The 22,262-nt window shown below is 37.1% G+C and overlaps 4 protein-coding genes across 5 annotated transcripts; 3 read left to right on the top strand and 1 right to left on the bottom strand.

Moving 5' to 3' along the window:
- The first annotated feature begins 147 nt into the window (after positions 1-147).
- LOC106151929 (uncharacterized) lies at positions 148-3,258 on the top strand. The gene is made up of 6 exons (XM_013525366.3): positions 148-335; positions 666-855; positions 1,502-1,555; positions 1,779-1,898; positions 2,259-2,378; positions 2,769-3,258. Exons 1-6 carry the CDS (start codon positions 268-270, stop codon positions 2,817-2,819), a joined length of 603 nt encoding a protein of 200 aa, XP_013380820.2. The 5' UTR covers positions 148-267; the 3' UTR covers positions 2,820-3,258.
- Positions 3,259-5,681: 2,423 nt separating this feature from the next.
- On the top strand, positions 5,682-10,844 carry LOC106151918 (uncharacterized). 2 transcript variants are annotated; one of them, XM_087016342.1, is made up of 6 exons: positions 5,682-5,951; positions 7,368-7,557; positions 8,506-8,559; positions 8,785-8,904; positions 9,590-9,709; positions 10,036-10,844. In XM_087016342.1, exons 1-6 carry the CDS (start codon positions 5,884-5,886, stop codon positions 10,090-10,092), a joined length of 609 nt encoding a protein of 202 aa, XP_086872468.1. In that variant the 5' UTR covers positions 5,682-5,883; the 3' UTR covers positions 10,093-10,844. The 2 variants fall into 2 exon arrangements, with proteins under 2 accessions (XP_086872468.1, XP_086872467.1); XM_087016341.1 differs by lacking the exon at positions 5,682-5,951 and adding an exon at positions 5,977-7,058.
- Positions 10,845-11,031: 187 nt separating this feature from the next.
- LOC106151919 (sarcoplasmic calcium-binding protein-like) lies at positions 11,032-12,722 on the top strand. The gene is made up of 3 exons (XM_087016200.1): positions 11,032-11,384; positions 11,696-11,852; positions 12,090-12,722. The coding sequence occupies exons 1-3, from the start codon at positions 11,304-11,306 to the stop codon at positions 12,491-12,493; spliced, it is 642 nt and encodes a 213-aa protein (XP_086872326.1). The 5' UTR covers positions 11,032-11,303; the 3' UTR covers positions 12,494-12,722.
- A 6,643-nt stretch (positions 12,723-19,365) lies between these two features.
- On the bottom strand, positions 19,366-21,450 carry LOC106151920 (sarcoplasmic calcium-binding protein). The gene is made up of 2 exons (XM_013525359.3): positions 21,014-21,450; positions 19,366-20,199 (listed from the first exon to the last, which is right to left on the bottom strand). The coding sequence occupies exons 1-2, from the start codon at positions 21,150-21,152 to the stop codon at positions 19,793-19,795; spliced, it is 546 nt and encodes a 181-aa protein (XP_013380813.2). The 5' UTR covers positions 21,153-21,450; the 3' UTR covers positions 19,366-19,792.
- Between the last annotated feature and the right edge of the window lie 812 nt (positions 21,451-22,262).

Here is a 22,262-nt window from a genome sequence, read left to right as displayed (position 1 = left end):
AACTCGCATCATGTGGTAATCGAGTTTTTAGTTGAAGTTCAAAGATTGATAACGCTTGAACTGATAGCAGACATCACCATCCAATTTCTAGTCTCACTCTCACAATTTATTATATCTGTAACAAAATCTGCACTTACATTACAACGAGGTGGTCCACATATATTTGAGATTGGTTGTTGGGATCGAATGACGTACTATTTCTCATGTGACCTGATCCGCGTGATTTTAGGGGAAAGTTTTGTTTATGCTATCTAATAATTAGGGAACATGTCCGAAACTGACGAAAGGGTGCCTTTGGCACCCCCACCGCCTTACCCCGGACACGAGAAAAAGAGGTATGCTCTCTCTCTCTCTCTCTCTCTCTCTCTCTCTCTCACACACACACACACACACACACACACACACACACATATACACACACATGCTATTGGCAAATATACGTAAACCATGGTGTCGCTAAATAATCTAAACTTTTTGGAGAGTGTGGGGCAAAGACATAAGTTGCAGCACTTTCAACAGTATTAATTACAGATACCCATTCATATGTAGAGGGGGGGTGTTCGTTGATCTTTAGCAATTCTTATATGTTTTATCTGTCGAACACTGCTAATAATAAAAATGACAATTATTATTATTATTATTATTATTATTATTATTATTATTAGATCACCATCTAAATGTCTCAACATTTGTCACTTCATCATTGGAGTGCTGTGCCTTTTGCTTGGGGCAGCATTCATCATCCAGCTACCCGAGTACTTCAAAGCGGACGGCTATGTGACAAGTAAGAACTGTGTTAACTCCACTGTAACGTGGAATCAGAGGACTGGGGCCGGAGTCTGGAGTGGGTTTGTGGTAGGTTTGTGGTAGGTTTACTGTAGGGTAGATTTTTGGTAGGTTTGTGGTAGGTTAATGATAGGTTTGTAATAGGTTTGAGAAAAATAAAACAGAAGAACTGACCTGATGCACAAAAGAAAGTAAATGACTTGATGATTGTCATTTGTTTTTGCATAGAAAATACCAGTCGTGATCAACGGGTATTATTATTGCTTGTTAAAAGGCCAAGGTTGACATTCACTTCAATTTAATTTATTCTAATAAATGCGCTGCATGCATTGTAAAGAGCTTGTACATTAAGTAAGTAAAATGTGGAACATTATACATTAAGTAAATTCATATTTCCCTTAAACTATAAGGCAACAATCTTAATGTTAAAAAGTCAAAATTGTCAAAAGAATAATGCTAATAATTTAATTAATATTCAATTAATGGATTGTCAATAAGTGAGTCAAAGATTTTTTAAAATCAATTTTACTTTTTTATAAAAAGCAAAATGAAAATGAATGAATTGAATCTATGAATTGAATTTATATTCAGAGAGAATAGGAAGAAATAATTGGTGCTCGTTGTGTTCTGCAATAATATCAATATTCAATTGATTCCTTTCCTAGCAAAATAATTATCATTCAGAATATAAATGCTGCATTTTATATATTTCCAGTTCATAATTTGTGGCATACTTGGATTAGTTGCTGGAACTAATTCGTGCTGTTTGGTAAGTAAACCCTTAGTAATACACTATATAAATTAACCTTAAACAATACACATTTTATAACCATTACTTATAAAGAAAACAATAAATATCAATGCAGATGGTGCTGTGCATGAATTGCTGTATGTGAGTTAATATCTACCTTTTTACTTAAAAAGTGGTTAACTTTTAATAACTGATGCATTGAATTAAGTAGTGTAACTGAATTTTTTGTTATCAATTTCAGGTGGTTGTACACGTAATGTCATCTGGTACTGTTTTTGTCACAGCATTGGTTCTGTTGTCGCTCTCAATGCTTGATTTGACATCTGTCAGCTGCAATGTTTATACCAATCCTACTGTACAAGTACGTGTGTTCTTCTCACTTTCTCACTCTCCACCTCTCTCTCTCTCTCTGTGTGTGTGTGTGTGTGTGTGTGTGTGTGACTGACACACACACACACACACACACACACACACACACTGATATCGGTATTGACATTGGTGCATGGGCCACAAATAGCCCTATTCATATATTGTTAGAGTACAATTTCCGTAACCAACATAGACTAATGTGTCAATACTTTCGTACTTAATTTTTAAACAAAAAAAAAAAACATTATATTTATCATGTACCTTATATCCACGTTGTTCAACATTCATTCCTCTTTCAACAAACATTTCGGCTTTACTGACTGTGCAAGAAAAAGGTTTCTTTTTATTACAGAAATGGATCGTTTTATTAGCCATGTGTGGCATAATGGTGTTCTTGGCTGCGTTAGAGATGCTGCTCACCATTGCGTCTTCGTTGTTGAGTTTGCATGTCGCCTGCAGCCGCACCACAACGGTAAGTGTGGCCTATACTACTATACTAGACCTCTTTTCATAACTAATCAAATACTAATCCCAGAACTCTCTATATCAAATTTGCAGCAGACCATATCTTATTCACTTACAAGCAAAAAGCAGTTTCAGGCGTTTCGTGAAAATCAGCGGGTTGCGAAAACGCTGCTGAAAAATACCCGTTGTCCACTGATGGACGAGACGTACAGAACAGTCTGGTATTTTAGTAGCGTGCATTAACACTGTAATAGAATAAGTAATGTACACAGATAAGGTAATGGGTTGTCAATATAGACAACAGCTGTTTAAAATGTTACCACCAATAAACCGCAAATCATTCACGTGATAATATGGAAAACTATGTGACACGTTTTCCTCTTTTTCGCTTTAACAGAGATTGGTGGAGACCCAGCCAAACGCCACAGACGACGCAGGGTCGTCGTAGACTACACCAATGCCATTTTGTGGCGGACAATTAAATTTCATCAGGATATATTTAAGAAAGCACGTACATGTCCTACAACAAAACCGAACCACATTGAACAAGTTTTGATCGACGCATGGAAAGTTATTCCTGATTAAACTCTAAAAACCTATCCCAAGGAGTGGCTTGTCGTTTGAGAGCCCTGGTAGCAGCCAGATGAGGTCAGGCTTATCAGCGACCGTTGCTATTAGTAGACACTGACATGGGGGTACTTTTGTGGGCGTGTAACGCTTTTGCAGACGATTATTTGGAAACTATGGAGATCCAAACTATAGCTTTTAATGGTTGTCGTATGACTTAGAATAGGCAATGTATTTTTGTTTGCTTCAGAGGCGAATTCAATTAATGAACTGATGTCACAATGACATCAAAGATATTATTAAAAGATATTAAAACACGATTTTTATCCTTATTTTCATTGATCAGTCAGTATAATAGGGAAAATTTGATGAAAAATGATTTGGAAAAAATATTCTATATTTAATGTTAAGTCTGTATATTTGAGCGAAAATATGCGGGATAAAAATTAAAGCACTTGATACTACTGAGTATTAACATCGGTGAATATAACACCTGTCTATTTAAACGCGTGTTATAATTATTCAGTGATCCATAAAAATTATTTCTGCTTTTATAATTGCAGTTGGTGGTGCACCTGTTGTCGTCTGCTCTTGTATTTGCCATATCTGCTCTATTGTTGGTACTGTTCATAATAAATATGACTAATGTCAGTTGTAATGTTTATAACAACCTCGGTTCATCTCTTTTTCTGTCTCTGTATCGCGTTCTCTCTCTCTCTCTCTCTCTCTCTCTCTCTCTCTCTCACACATACACACACACACACACACATACACACACACATGCTCAATGCTTTATGTATACATGTACATGTATGTTGGACAAAGCTTTATTTATAAATACATGTACATTTATTCATGCACTTCAGTATTTTTGAACACTGTTAACGTACGGTTCTATGAAATTTTGGAGTGTATTTTTTAACAGTTAAGTTCTAAAATGATTCATTGCATGTATATAGAGTACAGTATTTATCATAAACATGTTGTTTTTGGTTTATTATCAAATAATTTTTTTAAATTTTTTTTTAAAACATAATTTGCCTTATAGCAACGAGTTGCCTTTTTTGGGGGGGGGGAGGAGGGTGATCAAAAAGAAATACGTTACAAGGTCATGGCCCTTCTTCTTTGCAGCAATGGATCGTTGTGTTAGCTATGTGCTGCAGTATGGTGTTTTTGGCTGTGATAGAGATGCTGTTTACCACAGTGTGTTCATTGGTGCAATGTGTCGCCTGGAACAGCCGCCCAGCGGTGAGTATCGCCTACCAGAATTTGCATGCAAGTAAATCATTCACGATTTTTTCGTATAAGTCACACTTGCAATCTACCTGGGTTGTTCAAGCATAATTATTTGCGAACATTTCATTCATATTTTAAAAGATTTATGAGAGGAATCCTCCATCCGGTGTAAGAAGTAAAACATACGATATTCCAAAATATTGCTGTTATTTTTATTGAAATGACTATAGGCGTAAACGCATATACAAAGAATAAGGTAAGATCCAGCGAACTTTTTAAAATGTTATGACTAACAATAAATCGTTCTCGTCAAATTTTTGGTCTCTGTTTTTCATTAGCAGAGAGCTGTGTAAATCTACACCCAATCGACACAAACGAAAATCAGGCAACCAAAACTGCAAAGCACTGCGATGACGTCACAAGAAAAGAGGACTTCACCTGATTCCACTACCAGTGAAGACGAAACAGCCATCATAATTGTCATTGATCTACTTGATAAAATCACGTGGCAGGATAAAGTATATACATGTATGTTTACGGTTACAGTAACAGACTTTATGTTATACTGTATTGTAGTATCTTACTACATTTGATTTGAATAGGATGCAAAAAGTATAAATAATTTATTTTAGTACGTATACCAGTTTTGATATGAATAAAGATGCAAAAATATTGATAAGCTTTTAATACATTTAATGCGAATAAAGGTGCAAAAAATATTAAATTCTTTTAGTAAGTTTGATATAAATAAAGAAGGCAGCTGACAGTTTTAAGTACGGAATATGCTTTCATAATAATAATAATAATAATAATAATAATAATAATCTAAAGTGTTTAATCTAATTATTTTCATTAAAATTTACTATGTGAATACACATATATTTTACTATAGGCAAAACTGATAACACATTTCTAGGAAAACTGGTAGGTCCTTTCAATTATGTTCAAAATAAAGCATATTGTCACCCTTCGCCCAAAAGTCCTTTTTTACTGCCTTTCACACATTCCTTTTTTTTTTTTTTTTTTTTTTTTTTTTTTTTTTTTTTTTTTTTTTTTTTTTTTTGAGAATTTTTTTTTTCTTTTTTAACTTTCATTTTCAAGACGTGACTTTGAACTCCCAAGGGCATGGAGCTGATTATAAGTACTTTTTTTCTGAATGTTATACTTTGATCACGTAATCGCGTTTCTCAAGCTCTCTGCAATGTAAGTAACTGGAACATTCTTAAAATGTCACACGACAAGACGTTACGATTTACTCAAACGCACGTGCTGGTTGTTGTTTAATTGCCAAAAAGAATATTACAATGTATCTCTACAGTACAGGTGGTAGGCCACTTAAAACAACAATAAACCTTTATCACTCGCACAGATATGACATCTAAATTATATTCATCCAATTCGTCTTATCAGAAGCGGTGCTTATTTCGTGTTAACAAACGTGCATCAGATGGTACTCGAGTTTTTAGCTGAAGTCCAAAATTTGATAACGCTTGAAATGATAGCAGGAACCACCATCCATATTCTAGTCTTGATCTCAGTATTTTTATATATCTGTAACATAATCTGCACTTACATTACAACGAGGTGGTCCACGTACCGTGTATATTTGGCAGTGGTTGTTGGGATCAAATGACGTACTATTTCTCATGTGACCTGATCCGCATGTTTTTTTCAGGGGATGTTTTTATGCTATCAAATAATAAGGGAACATGTCCGAAACTGGCGACAGGGTGCTGCTGGTTCCCCCACCCCCCTACCCCGGACGCAAGAAGAAGAGGTATATAGTCTCTCTTTCTCTCTCTCTCTCTCTCTCTCTCTCTCTCTCACGCACACATGCACACATACACACACACACGATATTGGCAAGAATACGTTAACCATGGTGTCGCTAAATAATCTAAACTTTTTGGAGAATGAGGGGCAAAGACATAACAGTTGCAGCACTTACAATAGTATTCCCAAAATCCATTACACATACTCATACAAGTGTAGGGGGGGGGGTATTCGTTGATCTTTAGCAATTCTCATTTGTTTTATCTGTCGAACACTGTTAGTAATAATAATAATAATAATAATAATAATAATAATAATAATAATAATTTTTTTATCTTAAGTGTTAAATCCAATTATTCTCTGTAGAATTTACAATATGAATACACATGCATTATGCTATAAGCAAAACTGATATGACACATTTTATGAAAACTAAAAGGTCATTTTAATTGTGCTCAAACTTAAAGAAGTGATGAATATTGTTATAATACCTGTCTGCATGATGGGGTTATTTATCTGGAAGTTGTGCTATTTTGTACGTTTGGTTGGCTGGTTTGGCTTGTTTTGTTTTTGTGCAAATTTCCATTCTTTAATTGGACTTTGAATGCCCACGGGCATGAAGCAGTTGCCAAGGACATTTTCTAAATGTTATGCTTTGATCACGCATGCGCGTTTACACCCAATCTCCAGCCTCTAGCAACGTTGGTAACTGGAACACACCTCAAATGTCACGTGACCAGACGTTACGATTTACTCAAACGCACGTGCTGGTTGTTGTTTAATTGCCAAAAAGCATATTGCGTGTTATATCTACAGTACAGGTGATAACGCTAGAACTGATAGCAGAAACCACTACCCGTATTCTAGTCTCGCTCTCAGTATTTAATATATCTGTGACATAATCTACACTTACATCACAACGAGGTGGTCCACATATATTTGGGATTGGTTGTTGGGATGAAATGACGTACTATGCCTCATGTGACCTGATTCGCATGGTTTTTTAGGAGATGATTTTTTATGCTATTAAATAATTAGGAAAAATGTCTGAAACTGACGACAGGGTGCCGCTGGTACCCCCGCCACCTTACACTGGACGCGAGCGGAGGAGGTATGGTCTCTCTCTCTCTCTCTCCATCTCTCTCTCTCTCTCTGACGCACATGCACTCACACACACACATACACAAACACACACAAACTAATGGCTAACATACGTAAATCATGGTGTCGGTAAATAAACTTTTGAGGGTGAGGGACAAATTCATAACAGTTGCAGCACTTTTAACAGTCTTTCCATAATTCAAAACACATACTCATGCACATTTACACTGTACGTTGCATGATATTCAGCAATCGGATTCAATTCTTATATTTTAACAATTATTATTATGATTATTATTATTATTATTACTATTATTAGATCACCACCTAAGTGTCTCAACATTTGCCACATCGTCTTTGGAGTGCTGTGCCTTTTGCTTGGGGTAGCATTCATCATCCAGCTACCCGACTACTTCAAAGCGGACGGCTATGTGACAAGTACGAACTGTGACAGCTCCACATCAACGTGGAACCAGAGGACTGGGGCCGGGATCTGGAGCGGGTTTGTGGTAGGTTTGAGAAAAAGAAAAAGTAAAAACTAGTTACCTGATCTGCACAAAAGAAAGTCGCTCTCGGCGTGATGTTTATTATTTGTTTTCATTTTCATTATTCATTTCAATGCACTGTGTGTTAATTCTTCTTCTTCTTCTTCTTCTTCTTCTTCTTATTATTATTATTATATACAATTATTAAAATTTATACCATTTATGGTCATAGACATTTCTAAGTGGAAGATGCAGCACAGTTTCTTTTCTCAAAAGTGAGGTAAACGAATTTGGCCAAAGATATTACATGTATCACTGTTGCGTTTGGGTTGTTCATTTTGAAAATTTTTTCTTTCATGTTGTTTAAATGTGTAAAATATGTATGGCCGCTTTGTTTTACTTGAAAGATTTTTTATTCATTGTATAGGGGGCAGGTAGTTAAAGCGAGCTTTCATCCTCTAAAATCCCAGTGTGGTAAATAAAGTCTGAAAGTAAAATTATTTATAAGTTTGTAAAATTATTTATAAGTTTTCCTCTACACTCTTTTTAGGCCATACATGTCCACAACCGTTTTGAACAAAAAAAATTTCTCCTTCATTCCACGATATACTATGGCTTGTGTTACGAGATGTTTAAATACATTACACATTAAGCAAACCTGTATATTTCCTTAACACTTAGGCAACTATCTAAAGGTTAAGAGGTCAAAATGGTGTGAAGAACAATGAAAATAATAATACAATCAATGGACAATAAAAGGTCAATTTTAGGTCAAGTGTCACTTTTACTTTTTTTACTTTTTCAAAACAAAAAATAAAAAGACGAATGAATTAATATATGTATAAACAGCATAGCTTGAAAAAGTGTGTATGTTGCGTGCGAGCATAATAATTATATTTAATAGACTCCATTCATCGCAAAATATTAATTATTAAGAATATAAATGCTACATTTTTAAATTGCTTTTTCCAGTTCATAATTTCTGGCATACTTGGACTAGTTGCTGGGACTAATCCATCTAGTTTGGTTAGTAAATCCTTATCAGTACACTCTAAAATGAACTTTAATCAAGAAAGATTTATAACATATAAAAAAAACAATTACAATAACAGTTGAGATTAATGCAGTTGGTGCCGTGCATGCATTTCTATATGTGAGTTAATATCTACCTTTTGTTTAAAACTTGGGTAACCATAAAATACTGTTGCGCTGAGTTAAGAATTGCGACTGACTTTTTGTTATCAATTTCAGGTGGTTGTACACGTCTTGTCGTTTGGAACTGTTTTTGTCACAGCATTGGTTCTGTTGTCATTCTCAATGCTTGATTTGACAGCTGTTAGCTGTAATGTTTATACCAATCCTACTGTACAAGTACGTGTGCTCATCTTAGTTTCTCACTTTCCACCTCTCTCTCTCTCTCTCTCTCTCTCTCTCTCTCTCTCTCTCTCTCTCTCTGTGTGTGTGTGTGTGTGTGTCTCTCTCTTTCTTTCTCTTACTCTCATTCTCTCACACACACTGGTATTGTTATTGACATTGGCACAAGGGTCACAAAAAATCCAAATTCATATATTGGTAGAGTACATGTACAATTTCCGTAACCACACAGTGCTTGATCTGACAGCTGTCAGCTGTAATGTTAATACCAATCCTACTGTACAAGTACGTGTGCTCATCTTAGTTTCTCACTTTTCCCCTCTCTCTTTCTCTCTCTCTCTCTCTCTCTCTCTCTCTCTCTTTACGTGTCTCTCTCTCTCTCTCTTTCTCTCTCTCTCTCTCTCTCTCTCTCACACACACACACACTGGTATTGTTATTGACACTGGCGCAAGGGTCACAAAAAGCCCAATTCATATATTGGTAGAGTACATGTACAATTTCCGTAACCACACAGACTAATATGTCAATGTTCTCGTAGTTAGTTTTTAAACCCAAAACATTATTATTATCATGTACCAAATATCCATGTTGTTCAACAATAATTTCTCTTTCAACAAACATTTTTTTTTTAATATTTACGCATTTGCTGATTGTACAAGAACAGTTTCTTTTTTATTACAGAAATGGATCGTTTTATTAGCTATGTGCTGCATTATGGTGTTCTTGGCTGCGTTAGAGATGCTGCTCACCATTGCGTCTTCGTTGTTTACTTGGAGTGTCGCCTGCAGCCGCACCGCAACGGTAAGTGTGGCCTATACATGTACTAGTTTTTTCATAACTAATCAATTACCATTCCAGAACTCTCTATATCAGTTTTGCGGCAGACCCGACTAAATAAAAAGCCGTTCCAGGCATTTCATGACAATCTTTGTCCAATAATTGACGAGGCGTACAGCCTGGTATTTTTAGTAGCGTTCATAAACACTGTATTAGAATAAGGATAATGGTAGTGAGACGTCAACATAGACAACCGTTGTTTAAAATGTTACCACCAAAAAACCGCAAATCATTAACGTAATAATCTAGAAAAAATACGTGTCACGTTTTCCTCTTTTTCGCTTTAACAGAGATTGGTGGAGACCCCGATCCAAACGCCACGGGCGACGGAGGGTTGTCGTAGCTAGACCAGAGCAAGGACAGTGTTTCTTTTAGTGGCAGACAATTCAAATTTTATCAGAATATATTGGAAAAAAATGGAAATTAGATTGCAAATGTTTTCAACAACCCTGCCTTCGCAACTTACATGTAGATGAATGTTTTAAAATTAGAAAATATGTAAATCGTAAGATTAAAAAACGGCGCAGTATTTTGGTATTTAGACCGTTGATGATTAGACCACCCACCACTCACATTTCCACGCACCCGTTAGACAATGAGAATTATTTGAGCCTGAATCGAGAATGGCGGCCCTGTGCATAGACATACAATATGACACTATAAAACGCGCTATTTGGGCTCAATTTGATAGAGGGCAATATGCATTGTAAATATAATAATTACCTATATATGGCAAATGAAGAGCATCAAGTTTACCTTTTTCTATCGTTTACCATAGTGTGAAGCTTTATTTGAAGAAAAATGTCCTTAAAGTGAATATGCAACGGATAAATAAAGCGCTTTCAAAATTACCGAGACAAAAATTTTATCTTGCATTATGTGTAATGTCAGTAATTTACAGCCACGAGTAAATAAGGAGCGGAGAGTGTTTTGTAGAGGAACTAAGTTGATTGCCATATGACCTTGTCGTACTTAAGCATAGAATGTAATTTAAAAGAGAGAGAACGACGTTGTAGAAAGAGCAATGTAAGAGGTTTAAGTGAGAGGAAGAAAATGTAGATAAGGTAGTTGGGAAATGGCAATAAAGAATATGAAGGAACATTGAAAGTTGTTTAGTTCTTACCTCGCGTAATCAGTAAGATAAAGTCCTTACCATCGTCAAACACACACACACACACACACACACACACACACACACACCTGCTCTCACTATAGCCCTGAATTCACCACTTGCATCCTTAGTTGATTGTGGTTTCGGCTATACGTTACAATATATGTTAATTTCAGTGAGAAGCGTAAGGGAGCTTATAGGGCGATCCCATTATATCTACTAGTACGACAACAAGCTATAGGCATTTCATGTCAATACTGTACCCTACCTGACCTGAGTTGACCTGTCCTGACTAGGACGCCACTTGACCTTGAACGGTCTGATCATGACCTTACAAGAGGAGCGTAATTAATTCAGCATGAATACATTTATCCTTTACATGCATTGCTGACGTTTTTCACTCCCTCTTTTCTGTCTTGGAGCACATAGAGAGAGCCAGGAAAAGCAATGGCTGGGCGAATCTTTTCTGGTGCTTTTTTACGCGGCGTGCTGAACCGATGTTATACGCAAAAAGCGATTAATTTAAAGGTGAGCACATATATGTACAGGTATAATACAGCTGTTTTTAAATTTTTGTTAAGATAACCACACTACAGGATACTCGGAGAAATGTTTGGACGTGACGTCTAAAACGACCTCCAAAAGTGAACACGTTGCCTTGTATTAAATGAATGTATTTTTTGGAAAATCACTTGCCTTTTGTAGTTTGGGAATCATATCAAATAGTGTTAAACTATTTATTATTTATGCAGTTAATGATGATGATTCCATACATCTGCCCTGGTCACAAAAGCTAAGCTTAATATTTCATAAGATCCTGGCATATTGGTGTATTTCAGACTCCCAAGGACTACCCAGTGGTGACAGAGTCGGAGCATTGGAAAAGAAAATTCCGAAAGTTTTTTAGAGTTAGAGATTTGGATGGTGACGGTTATCACACCAAGAAAGACTTTGAGATGAGCGCACATCGTGCGGCTTCCTATATGAATCTTAATGGTAAAAAACATATACGAAATTCGGTCATTTGTTACCGTTAACTTTGGTAGATTATTTGCCTCTGAGAAAATAATGCTATAAAATTGTACATTAATATAAAAATAAAAGTTATTAAAGAATCAATCCCAACATATATATATTTAAAGTTTCAGATAGAAAATATTTTTATTTCGAAAAATTTATGTATTAATTTCCATTGCTCGCTGAGTTTAAAGTAATTACAATTTGTTGTTTTAGAAAAACAGGCAAAGGAACTATTAAAGACACGAGTTGCCATTTGGGAAGTACTTGCAAGTGGTGCACCCGACCCAGATAATTTCAAGATGTCGGAAGAAGAATTTCTCTCTAAATTGATTGCTGGGCTAAACACGACTTTCCGTGAAGCCGCTATGGGTATATTTAATTGTGAATTCGATTCCATTGATGTTGATGGCGACGGTGTCATCTCCCCAAAAGAGCACAAGGCTTTTTTCTATGGATGGGGAATCCCGACAGAACACTCGGAGGATGTCTTCAAGGTCATGGACACTGACGGCGATGGCTTCATTAACAGAGAGGAGTTCATCGAAGCACACGCCGATTTCATGTTCAGCGAAGACGAAAACAGCCGATACAATGATTTCTTTGGTCCTTTTGATTAAAATGACGAAGCAGGATGCATGTATATATTAACGCTTCAGATGAGATTTGGGTTTTATATATACTTTGTGTGGTCATATAGGCATGTGTGTGTATACAGTTGGGCTTGCATTTATTCAGAAATGAACGTGACTAGACGCATTGATACAATAAAAGCAGCTTATGACGCGGTTACATAGATTTTCCATTGCATCTTGTGTGATTATAATAAGAAAAAATAAACATTTTCCTAACACACCAAACGTGTTTTCTCCCTGTGCTTCATGAATATAAGAAAAGATTAGGAAAGAAAAATGCACATCATTTGGTTTTTTTTTTTAGTAAGATAAAACAAAGTAAGATTTAGGAGTTGTGGCCTTATATTGGGGTTTAGACTGCGTTTGTTAATAACCCCCCTCGCAGCCTGAGTAGGCGTGACAGATATTAAAGCCGCTTACAGGAAATGCAGTTTAACGAGAATCCCCTCAGAGTTAGATCGATCCAGCTAGTTCGATAGTTTTATGGGAATGCTCCCTTACACTAACTAGTACTTAAGTTCCATTTGCAAAAGAACTATTGCGCTTCACATACAAGTCGATGGCTAGTATTTTGACTATTTTCGATACATATTCAGTCGAAAAAGTAAATTAATTTCCAGCATATACAAGGGCTTATATTGTCATGAATACAAGATATGGCCACCAAAATCTCAATTCTTGAGGAGTCGGTTTGCATACATCAAGTAAATTATACTGCACATAAAAAGATGTGTTGCAATATAAAGAGGACAGTTTATCACGTTGACAGGTAATGTTATACATCTGATGGTACACAGGATTTCTATAAACGGTCTCCGTTGAATCAACTGGAACTCTTGTTTCGCTGCATACGGGCTGAGTCAGTGTTAGGAGAGTTATTATGTATAGTGAAACGACATGCATCTGAGGTATTCGTTTATACGCACAAACCACAGAAGTAACCTTGTGCTGAAGTATTTTTAATTGCTGGTTCGCTGAATTGTCTCTGGGAATGTTCGTTTAAAATTATCAACATGTTAAGTTATTTTAACCAAACTACTAGTATCAATACGCGATTACAAACGTAGTTTGACATTATCAAGTACATTCTTGTGTTATAGTGGGAGTGTACCCACCCAGGAAATGTATAAATGCAAACGTAAATAAACACGTTTAATTTAAGCTAGTTGTTTTGGCAGCACGACATTGTACAGTGTAGTTCTCCACAAAAACAACAAGGTCTTCTCTTGACCTTCCTATTGTTATCACGCGTGAACTCGCCCAGTTTGGCAAACCACTGTAGTGACTTTTTAAGAAAAAAATATAATGAGGGATAGATACCTAATACCGGAGAGATCAGCCACTAAGCAGACACGCTACGTGTTAAAAATAGTCTGTGAAGAAACATTTCCACCATGAATGCCACGTCATCTACTAGGGTCTTGCAATTTAGATGTAGGCCCCTATTACTCTTCGAGTCTTATGCATGAGAGTATGCCCTTAATTTAAGGTCAAATGTTCTTTCCATGACATTGATAAAAGACCACGTGCAATAACAGATACCTGTTGTCACAGGTCAATGGACTGCACAGTACATTAACTTTTGAAAACTGCAGGGAAACATTGTCGTTATAGTCTAGGTCCCAACTACATTTTGGACGCACGGTTTTTAGGTTCCTTGCGTCCTGCAAGGACGTAGCTAGATCGCACGTAGCGGCTGTTGTTCATGTCGAAAAGTTTCTACGTGCTGTTTGCGTCCTCCAAAAGTCGCACGATGGACGTGCTCCTCACGCACGAACTCCCACGTTTTCCCCATTTTTTAGCCGTAGACCACACGTAGCAGCCCGTACGTTCGGTTGGGACCTAGGCTTATGGAGTCTAATAACCGTACAGAGCTGACGTGCCTGTGTGTCTTTATCCCTCAAAAAAAGTTGACGGTGCACATATACATACGCCAGATATATTCCACTAAGGCCCACAAGAGCATGCGCGTTATTTTATTTATATATTTATTTTCAGGTCCAAAAAAGACATACTAACACTTTCCTACAGTTACATGACTACTTAAACACTATGGATGGACCCAGGTTTACTAAAGCTGCACACACTCTATTTTATCACCACTTGATACTGCAACATCCATACTTTCATCTTTAATACTTTTGACACATCTCAGGAGTAAGGTGCCTTTCAAAAGAGTGTACCTATTTTAGGACAACATGTATCAGTCTTTCAATATGGATCCTAACTGAGGACACCTTACTTGATCCCTGAAGGTCAATGCCTGGCATTTTTCTATGGCCTTTTGTGAAAGCTGGTGTGAGGAGCTGGGCACTGCATCGTGTTGCTAACTCGTCATGAAGGAGGAAACCTCTCTCACTATCATCACATCAGATGCTCTACCACCCCAAATTAGACAAAAAATTTGATGTGGCCATTCGGGTTACAGGAAATAAAAAAATGAATCGTTGTGTGTTTTTTGTAGCTGCTATAAGTCTGTGCACGGGCTAAGAGATTTTGTAGTGACTCTATGAATATTTTACAACAATCCACAATTGACGTTAACCGGGGGAATTTATCTTTGAATACTTCTGGTAATGTTCTAAATATATGTTCTCTGTCTGTCGGTACAATTGTGAAGCTTAGTTTGGAATAGAGCATGTCAATCCATTTCCAAAAAATGTCAATCATAGTTGTTTTGAAAATTCCCTTTAATATGTGTTAAAAATTCAAACGTGAGATTGTGTCTTAATTTCAAAAGTACGTGTCACAAACAGTTGCTCCTTCAAGGGTAAAGTACCCGGTACCTTATTCCACTGATGGGAACAAGGCTCTCATTGCAGTAGTAAGGCACATGAATACACCCCATGAAAGACCAGTCATCATTTTACACGCCTCATCATTGCCTTCAACAGAATATGTACTGAGTGGTGTCAAAGTAAGTAACTTCTCCAAACTTGCAATACGGGACAGGTCCTCCAAACTTGCAATACGGAACATTGATTGTATACCTTCTGTAAAACATCTTTTGGCTGCACGTTCAAAGCGTTGCACCTTCTGAGTAGTTTTCTTATGTGGAAAAATTGACGGACAATAAACTGGATGCCCTGGATCGTTAACGCTGGCCCCTGTAGGAAGACTAAGTCATTTTAAATACATATTTTTAAATTAAAAACCATTAGAATATATACATTATTCAATAGCAGTCTTATGTTTAACGGAAACAATAAATAAAAAAAAATTAAAATATTAAAATTAAAATATTGAACACATTTATTACTGTACCTGTGACAATATGGGCTGAGCTCACATAAACAAATACTGAGGTAGGGTTCCACATCTTATTTATGCCAAACTCCCATCTGGATTAACATGAGCACGATTGATTGCTCTTAGCCATTCAAGTCGTCGTGCTGGTAATGTTGGCAGCTGACAAAATTTTGTCTGTGGGTTTTTATAACTGTTAGCTGTACTGCCAGTCACACAACATCCTTTCACCATTTTCAGAATTGCAATGATCATGTACCACTTGCATTTGTCAATTAAGAAATCAGCCTAGAGCACCTGCCTGTCACTGTCAGCTTGGCCCTGCTAGTTCTGATGACAGACAGATATGATTAGAGTCCTTGGTTGAGGAACTGATCGAAACACTGATCTTATCGTTAAAGTAACAGATACGATCTATTTCTGCGAGCTAAATCACCTGTAACGGTCTTCTGATAGGGGGAAATCCAGGTAAGTCCCATTCAGGCGCTGTCAGGGGGAGGTTCTGGAGATATATTTGATAAGAAGACAATACCAGAGTAAACTGTAATTGCAGCCCGTTAGAGAAAATGTTGGTCTAATCGCTGATAAAATCACCAGCAGCTCTAGAAAAACCTCCTGGGGCCCATTGACTGACTCTAAAAACCCAAGTGAATGACCAAGTGGTTGTCACAAGTAATTGTCCTCTAGTCTGTAAAAGGCACAATCCAATGTCGTCATACACATGGGACAGCTTGTGTGCTTGTGTATGACGACATTCTCAAACCCACCCCGGGGGGGGGGGGGGGGGGGGGCGAGAGGGACTAACAAGTCATCATCAAGACCGAGGTAATTACCTGTTCATCTTCACCTGAACAGGTAATTCAGTTGTGACCAAGCCTGTCAGAGTGAACAGACGAAACAGTCACCAGGTAAATCAAATTTCAGGATATATCATAAATGAAAACTTTCTGACCGGTAATGCTTTCTTTTTATGATTCTAGATGAAAGACTGGATGCAGTTACTAAAACCAACACGACCATTGGTTACGTAAGGTCTTTGATAACACGTCGTTTTAAATGGCATGAAGACGTGTTTTCATGTTATTCTGCGCATACCTACAAGGTATTTCTCTTGGAGGTGGGTCAGGCCTACCCAACTACCAGACTCGGCACCGAATGATCCTGAATTCACCGGTAAATTGGACCACACTACCCGTTTTCAAGGTGTGTATCAGTACGCATTTCACAGTATCAGACGCGACACCGCTCTTGCCTTGTACGCGATGTGATAGTGACGATTCTCAGCGGGGTTGAAAAGCATTGCATCACCACTCAAAATTTGTTCGAAGGTATTATATATACAACCTGAATATGTGTAGCATCAATTCACGTCAAAATTATTGTTATAGGCCAAAAAGATGAACGGGATTATAGGCGCTTTGTTCAGTCATGAAAGTGCCTGTCTCCGTTTGTCAGATTACAAATGCAGTTTGCATTTTTCTGTAGGGGTTGGATATTTTTATGCCATTATCCCAAACTAAGTGTTGTTTGACATCGGCTCAATTGCACGTTTAAATAACTGCACATAAAAAAAGCGTAAAAAAAAACTTACTATATACCCATTATTTAATAACATTTGCAGACACACAGAGGTTACAGTCTGTTTTTACCGTCGGTTTTATTTATCTTGATTCTGTTTTGTTGAAAAACTTGTCCGAATGATCACATTTATTTCCATTCACCTTTTTGATATGGTTAAATGGTTTTTCATTATGCTGCAATTTTACATTGGGTCCTAAGTTGACAGCTAGTACATTCATCCCCTCTAAAACAAAACTATTGCTCTTCACATGCGATTCGACAGCTGGTAATTTGTCTATCATGATCGTTATTCTCTCAGTCTAGCTATGCTTGTAAATTCCCCGACATATACAAATTCTCGTTCTTCATAAATACAAGATACGGCTTCTTAATTAAGGCTTAAAGCAGTTTCCTGACTTCACTGAATAATTGGGTAAAAAGATAAAAATCGACAATTATTTTAACGGAAATTTTTACATATTGACCGAAACGGCGCAGCGTTTCCTGGCTTATACAAGGGCTTTCCGCAGAGTTTTGGTGTCAAGGTGAATGGGGTCACGAGGAATCGGTTCGCTGGGCATGAGGCAACATAGGCTGTATATGAAAGAAGACGTGCTGCCATTAATAAAGGTGTTGACAGGTAATGTTATATGCACGTCTGATGATACATAATATCGCTTCACAGAGTTTCTATAGACCGTCTCTTCTGTATCATATGGTAACATTATTTCGTTGCAGACGGGCTGACCCAATGTCAGGAGAGCTACCTGTATTGTGTATAGAACGTTATCTGGCTGGCTCGGTATTTGGTATTTGATGTATTCCGATAACAACTGAAGCAACCTTGTGTCAAAGTATTTTTTCGTTTCTGCAAGACCAATGTATGAATGGTGTAGGGACATGTTTGTTTAAGTATATCAACTTTTAAATCTATTGAAGTCAGAATAACCGGTAACTATACGTATTTTCATACAAATCATCAGTGCACAACTCAAACCATGGGTTGACATTATTTATTCTATGCCTGTGTTACAACGTATAAATTCAATACGATGCATTATCAAAACAATTTAATTGATCTGGGTGCACGAGTTAGCAGATTTCCACACACATAACCTTTTTTCTATATCTTTCTATCTTACTGATAGTTTTATATACATACCTTATACCAGGGCCTAAAATTCACATTAATTATCATATTGAAATAATGATATGGTGTTTATATCATAAATATCTACAGCATTAACGTGTTGCTGAAATTAATATACAATTTAACTCTTCAGATCTAGCACAGAGTTCAAATTAACACGTTGCTATTTATCTTTAAAACAGAGGACATTTGCAGAACAAATATAGCGTATAACACTTATTTTTACTCATAGCAGCGGTTGCAACACGGTTTCTTTCTGCATATGCAAGTCATACTTCATAGTGCACGCAGTTAGCATACTTCCAGCTCACCACAGTGCTTTATTTCTCATAAATGGTTGTTTTTTTGGTTTTTTTTTTTTTTTTCGTTTCTTTGTGTAACGGTTTAAGCCAAATTATGACAAGGGTTGATGGAATTTGGACACGTTGTGGAAAAAGGCCCCTAATGCACCATCTGCATACTCAGTACCACAGTACCTTTATATGTACAAATTTAGAGTTACCGGCGGTTTCTGTTTGTTTGAGTTACATCATACCTATAAATACCGCTGTGACATTTTCCACATGATCATCGGATATACACAGGTCTCCTATCGATTCATGGCATACATTGTTTTTTTTTTTTTTTTTTTTTTTTGGTTTTCTATTTATGTAAAAATTTCCTCTTTCTACTGATACATGTAGTAACTAATCAATTTAGACAGGTTTATTGATACCTATCGATGGCCTTTATCTATATTTTCGATATTGTTAAATCGTAGGCTGGAAGCACTTCATAACAGTAGCATCAGACAATCTGCAGTGACAATGCCAGGCAGTGAAATTTTGCTAAGTATAAGAAAATAACTGCACATTTCATTAGTTCATTAGTCCCGTTTAGAACGGAATGAATTAGACTTGTGCTAGTTTTCATGCACCATGAACTGTACCTTGTTGATACATCAACCGTATGTTTGCATAAATACATACATCCATTTGTTTTGTTCTAGAAGTTTGAAAATGCGTAATTATCTAAAAACTGCCAAATACCTTACTGAAGTCAACATAAGATTCATATGCTGTATGTACAGTTACGGGTGCTGTTATTACATGAATGAAGTCACTGTTTAATCCTTTTAAACATACTGCTTATAATGTCGAGTTCTATTTTGGTTGAGATGTGGGGCATCCTTCTTGCCATAGATATAATTTTTTTCTACATACAAGTGAGGGCATTGAGTCGAAATGTTTTCCCACACATCTTGTAATATGTAGATAGGCTTACGGTAAATGTTTGGGCGTTATTTGCAATCCATTGCATTTTGGAATAAATTCAATTTATCAAAACAATTAATTTGCAATTGGTCCAAAAAAATTATTGTAGGGGTTGTTTTCATCTTCGGTAAATGAGTAATCCAACGCTCCTCGAATGAACTCCTCTTTGCTTATCAAGCCATCGCCGTTTTTATCAAGTGTTTTAAAAGCATCTGCCGAGTGCACTGTGGGAATTCCCCAACTGTAGAAAAACGCCTCGTGCTCCTTTGGGGAGATGAAACCGTCTCCGTCAAGATCTATGGTGTCGAAGTCTCTGGAGGCAAAGCTTACAACCGAAGCACGGTAACTGGTATTAACGGTTTGAAGGAAGTTGGAAATATGCTCATCTTCTGAAACTCTGGAGCCATCCGGTTTGCCTATTCCTCTCGACACTCCTTCCCAGATGTCTAAACGGTTTTTCAATACCTTTTTTGCTTCGTTTTCTGAAACAATAAAACAACACAGCTTGATTCAACTCATGACGTGATTACATCACATTCAATGACCTTATATATATATCATTGATAGTTACAATTGGTAAGTATTCAATAATGTAAACTTTTTTGTCACTTTAAGCTACAATCATGTAACATTTTGTTGTGGTCATAATTCATCATTTTGATATTGCAGCAAGTTTACACTAAGTCGATTGACTAATGTGAGCACAAATAACAGCTCTATGAGCGCATTCTCAACGAATTAAGCCAGGCTTTACAAAGCCGGTGACCTAAAAATGGCGGACGTACATGAAAGAAAAACCGCCTAATCTTTTAATAGTCTCTCCGCCTCTCACACGCCTCCCCACACGTCGTCCCTGCGGGGTACAGTAATTAAATCTCGGCTCCGAATATCTCTTGTGATATTATCTCCGTAGATAGTCGATTCATTGCTGCTCTACGGGCCAAATTATTCCTTTTTCGTCTCTGTTTTCAAAGATAATAGAACTGAAGAGCTTTTTTTCCTTCGATCGCCTTCAGCCGCCATGCTTTCTTCACCACGAGTTTAACTGATGAGCATGCGCACTTAATATTTCTCAGGTAGCTTCCGCATGGCGAACGGAGACGCGATTTAATTACTGTACCCCGCAGGGACGACGTGTGGGGAGGCGGAGAGACTATTAAAAGATTAGGCGGTTTTTCTTTCATGTACGTCCACCATTTTTAGGTCACCGGCTTTGTAAAGCCTGGCTTAATTCGTTGAGAATGCGCTCTATATTAAACAAAAACTTATATAAAATAGAATGTTTTGCTGTGCTACCGTCAAGACACATGTAAGCTGTAACGCGATGGGCGCTCAATTCATAATCTCTCCTTGTCAGGTATCCGTCACCGTCTACATCATTGGCCCTGAAGAAAGTCCTGCATTTTCTTTTCCATATTTCCGAACCTTTCACCATAGGGTAGTCATGAGGGCTCTAAAATGCGTGTGATGTACCTTTAGGTTATCTTGAACAAGATTCATATCAACTCACATTCTTTACGCCATTTATTGAGAAATACAAAAAAAAAGAACGACACAAAACAAAATCTAACAGTGTAAACCTGACCATACATGGAACAAGATCGATCAGAAGTTAGTACGACAGTCTCTGGGAATGGTCTCTTAGCGTACGTTCCAAGTATACCATATATCCTTATCAACGGCAACGACAAATATAGAAATACAGAAATAGAAAATTGCTTCTTTTTGTTTTGATTTGCTACACTGTTTTTGGCAGGAAGACGTGTACTCCCAAAGAAAAGCGGAGAGGCTTCAGCCCCCTTCTGCCCCCGTTTTCAGGATGAGCAATTGTCCTTCACTAAATAATCTTACTTTATTCGTATTCGTTATTTCTTTTTCAAGATACACTTTAAAGCTTTCGTTGTCTGGTGTATATACATGTATGCTCACCTTCTGAATGGAAACCGTCTGCTTCGAAAAATGGCGCAAAAACGAACCTTGGGTTAGTTGTTTGGGAAAACGTAACAACGACATTCTTCCGTTGTCTAGGGATCCTGAACTAACATTTGTGAAGACAGGCGAGTTAGGTTTACTGGATATACATAGTTTTGTATGCAGAGCTGCATCAAAAATATGGGGTAATCGTTCGTTCTGCATGGCTTTAAATGAAAGAGTCGATGCAGTAACTGACACTTTTGGGGTCACAGGTTATGTATACATGAACATGTCGTTGAATATTCACGTGCTTGCATGCTATAATGAGGCTCACTCTTTCTTTATGAGGGAGTCGGTTTCAGTTTAAGGTCAGAAAATATTGTTTTGGCATTGAATATAGGATTCTTTGATGTAACTGTGAGTAGGCCTATAACGTGACACAATTCAAATATGAGTATCATCAATACACTGCACTTCTCCTCGGACAAAAAAAAATGTTATAGGCCAAAACAGATTAACATGTCATTGTTACGGTGTCTGAAACGATTTGGTAAGTCCCAAAACGTACAATGTACCTGTCTTAGTTTGTCAGATATCAAAATATTCAAGCTTTTTAATCTGCGCTTTTCTG

This window comes from Lingula anatina, chromosome 6 (assembly GCF_051362555.1).
Source record: "Lingula anatina isolate TDL-2025a chromosome 6, LinAna3.0, whole genome shotgun sequence".
NCBI classification, from domain to species: Eukaryota; Metazoa; Brachiopoda; class Lingulata; order Lingulida; family Lingulidae; genus Lingula; species Lingula anatina.
This window is presented reverse-complemented; position numbering and strand designations above follow the sequence as displayed.

Bases quoted from the DNA above. Each gene is read 5' to 3' on its own strand.
- LOC106151929 (XM_013525366.3), top strand. From the start codon at position 268: ATGTCCGAAACTGACGAAAGGGTGCCTTTGGCACCCCCACCGCCTTAC. The intron at 336-665 runs GTATGCTCTCTC...TATTATTATTAG, and splicing joins CCCGGACACGAGAAAAAGAG to ATCACCATCTAAATGTCTCA. The intron at 1,556-1,778 runs GTAAGTAAACCC...TATCAATTTCAG, and splicing joins GAACTAATTCGTGCTGTTTG to GTGGTTGTACACGTAATGTC.
- LOC106151918 (XM_087016342.1), top strand. From the start codon at position 5,884: ATGTCCGAAACTGGCGACAGGGTGCTGCTGGTTCCCCCACCCCCCTAC. The intron at 7,558-8,505 runs GTAGGTTTGAGA...TGCTTTTTCCAG, and splicing joins GGATCTGGAGCGGGTTTGTG to TTCATAATTTCTGGCATACT. The intron at 8,560-8,784 runs GTTAGTAAATCC...TATCAATTTCAG, and splicing joins GGACTAATCCATCTAGTTTG to GTGGTTGTACACGTCTTGTC.
- LOC106151919 (XM_087016200.1), top strand. From the start codon at position 11,304: ATGGCTGGGCGAATCTTTTCTGGTGCTTTTTTACGCGGCGTGCTGAAC. The intron at 11,385-11,695 runs GTGAGCACATAT...GGTGTATTTCAG, and splicing joins AAAAAGCGATTAATTTAAAG to ACTCCCAAGGACTACCCAGT. The intron at 11,853-12,089 runs GTAAAAAACATA...TTGTTGTTTTAG, and splicing joins TTCCTATATGAATCTTAATG to AAAAACAGGCAAAGGAACTA.
- LOC106151920 (XM_013525359.3), bottom strand. From the start codon at position 21,152: ATGGTGAAAGGTTCGGAAATATGGAAAAGAAAATGCAGGACTTTCTTC. The intron at 20,200-21,013 runs GTAGCACAGCAA...TTATTGTTTCAG, and splicing joins AGCTTACATGTGTCTTGACG to AAAACGAAGCAAAAAAGGTA.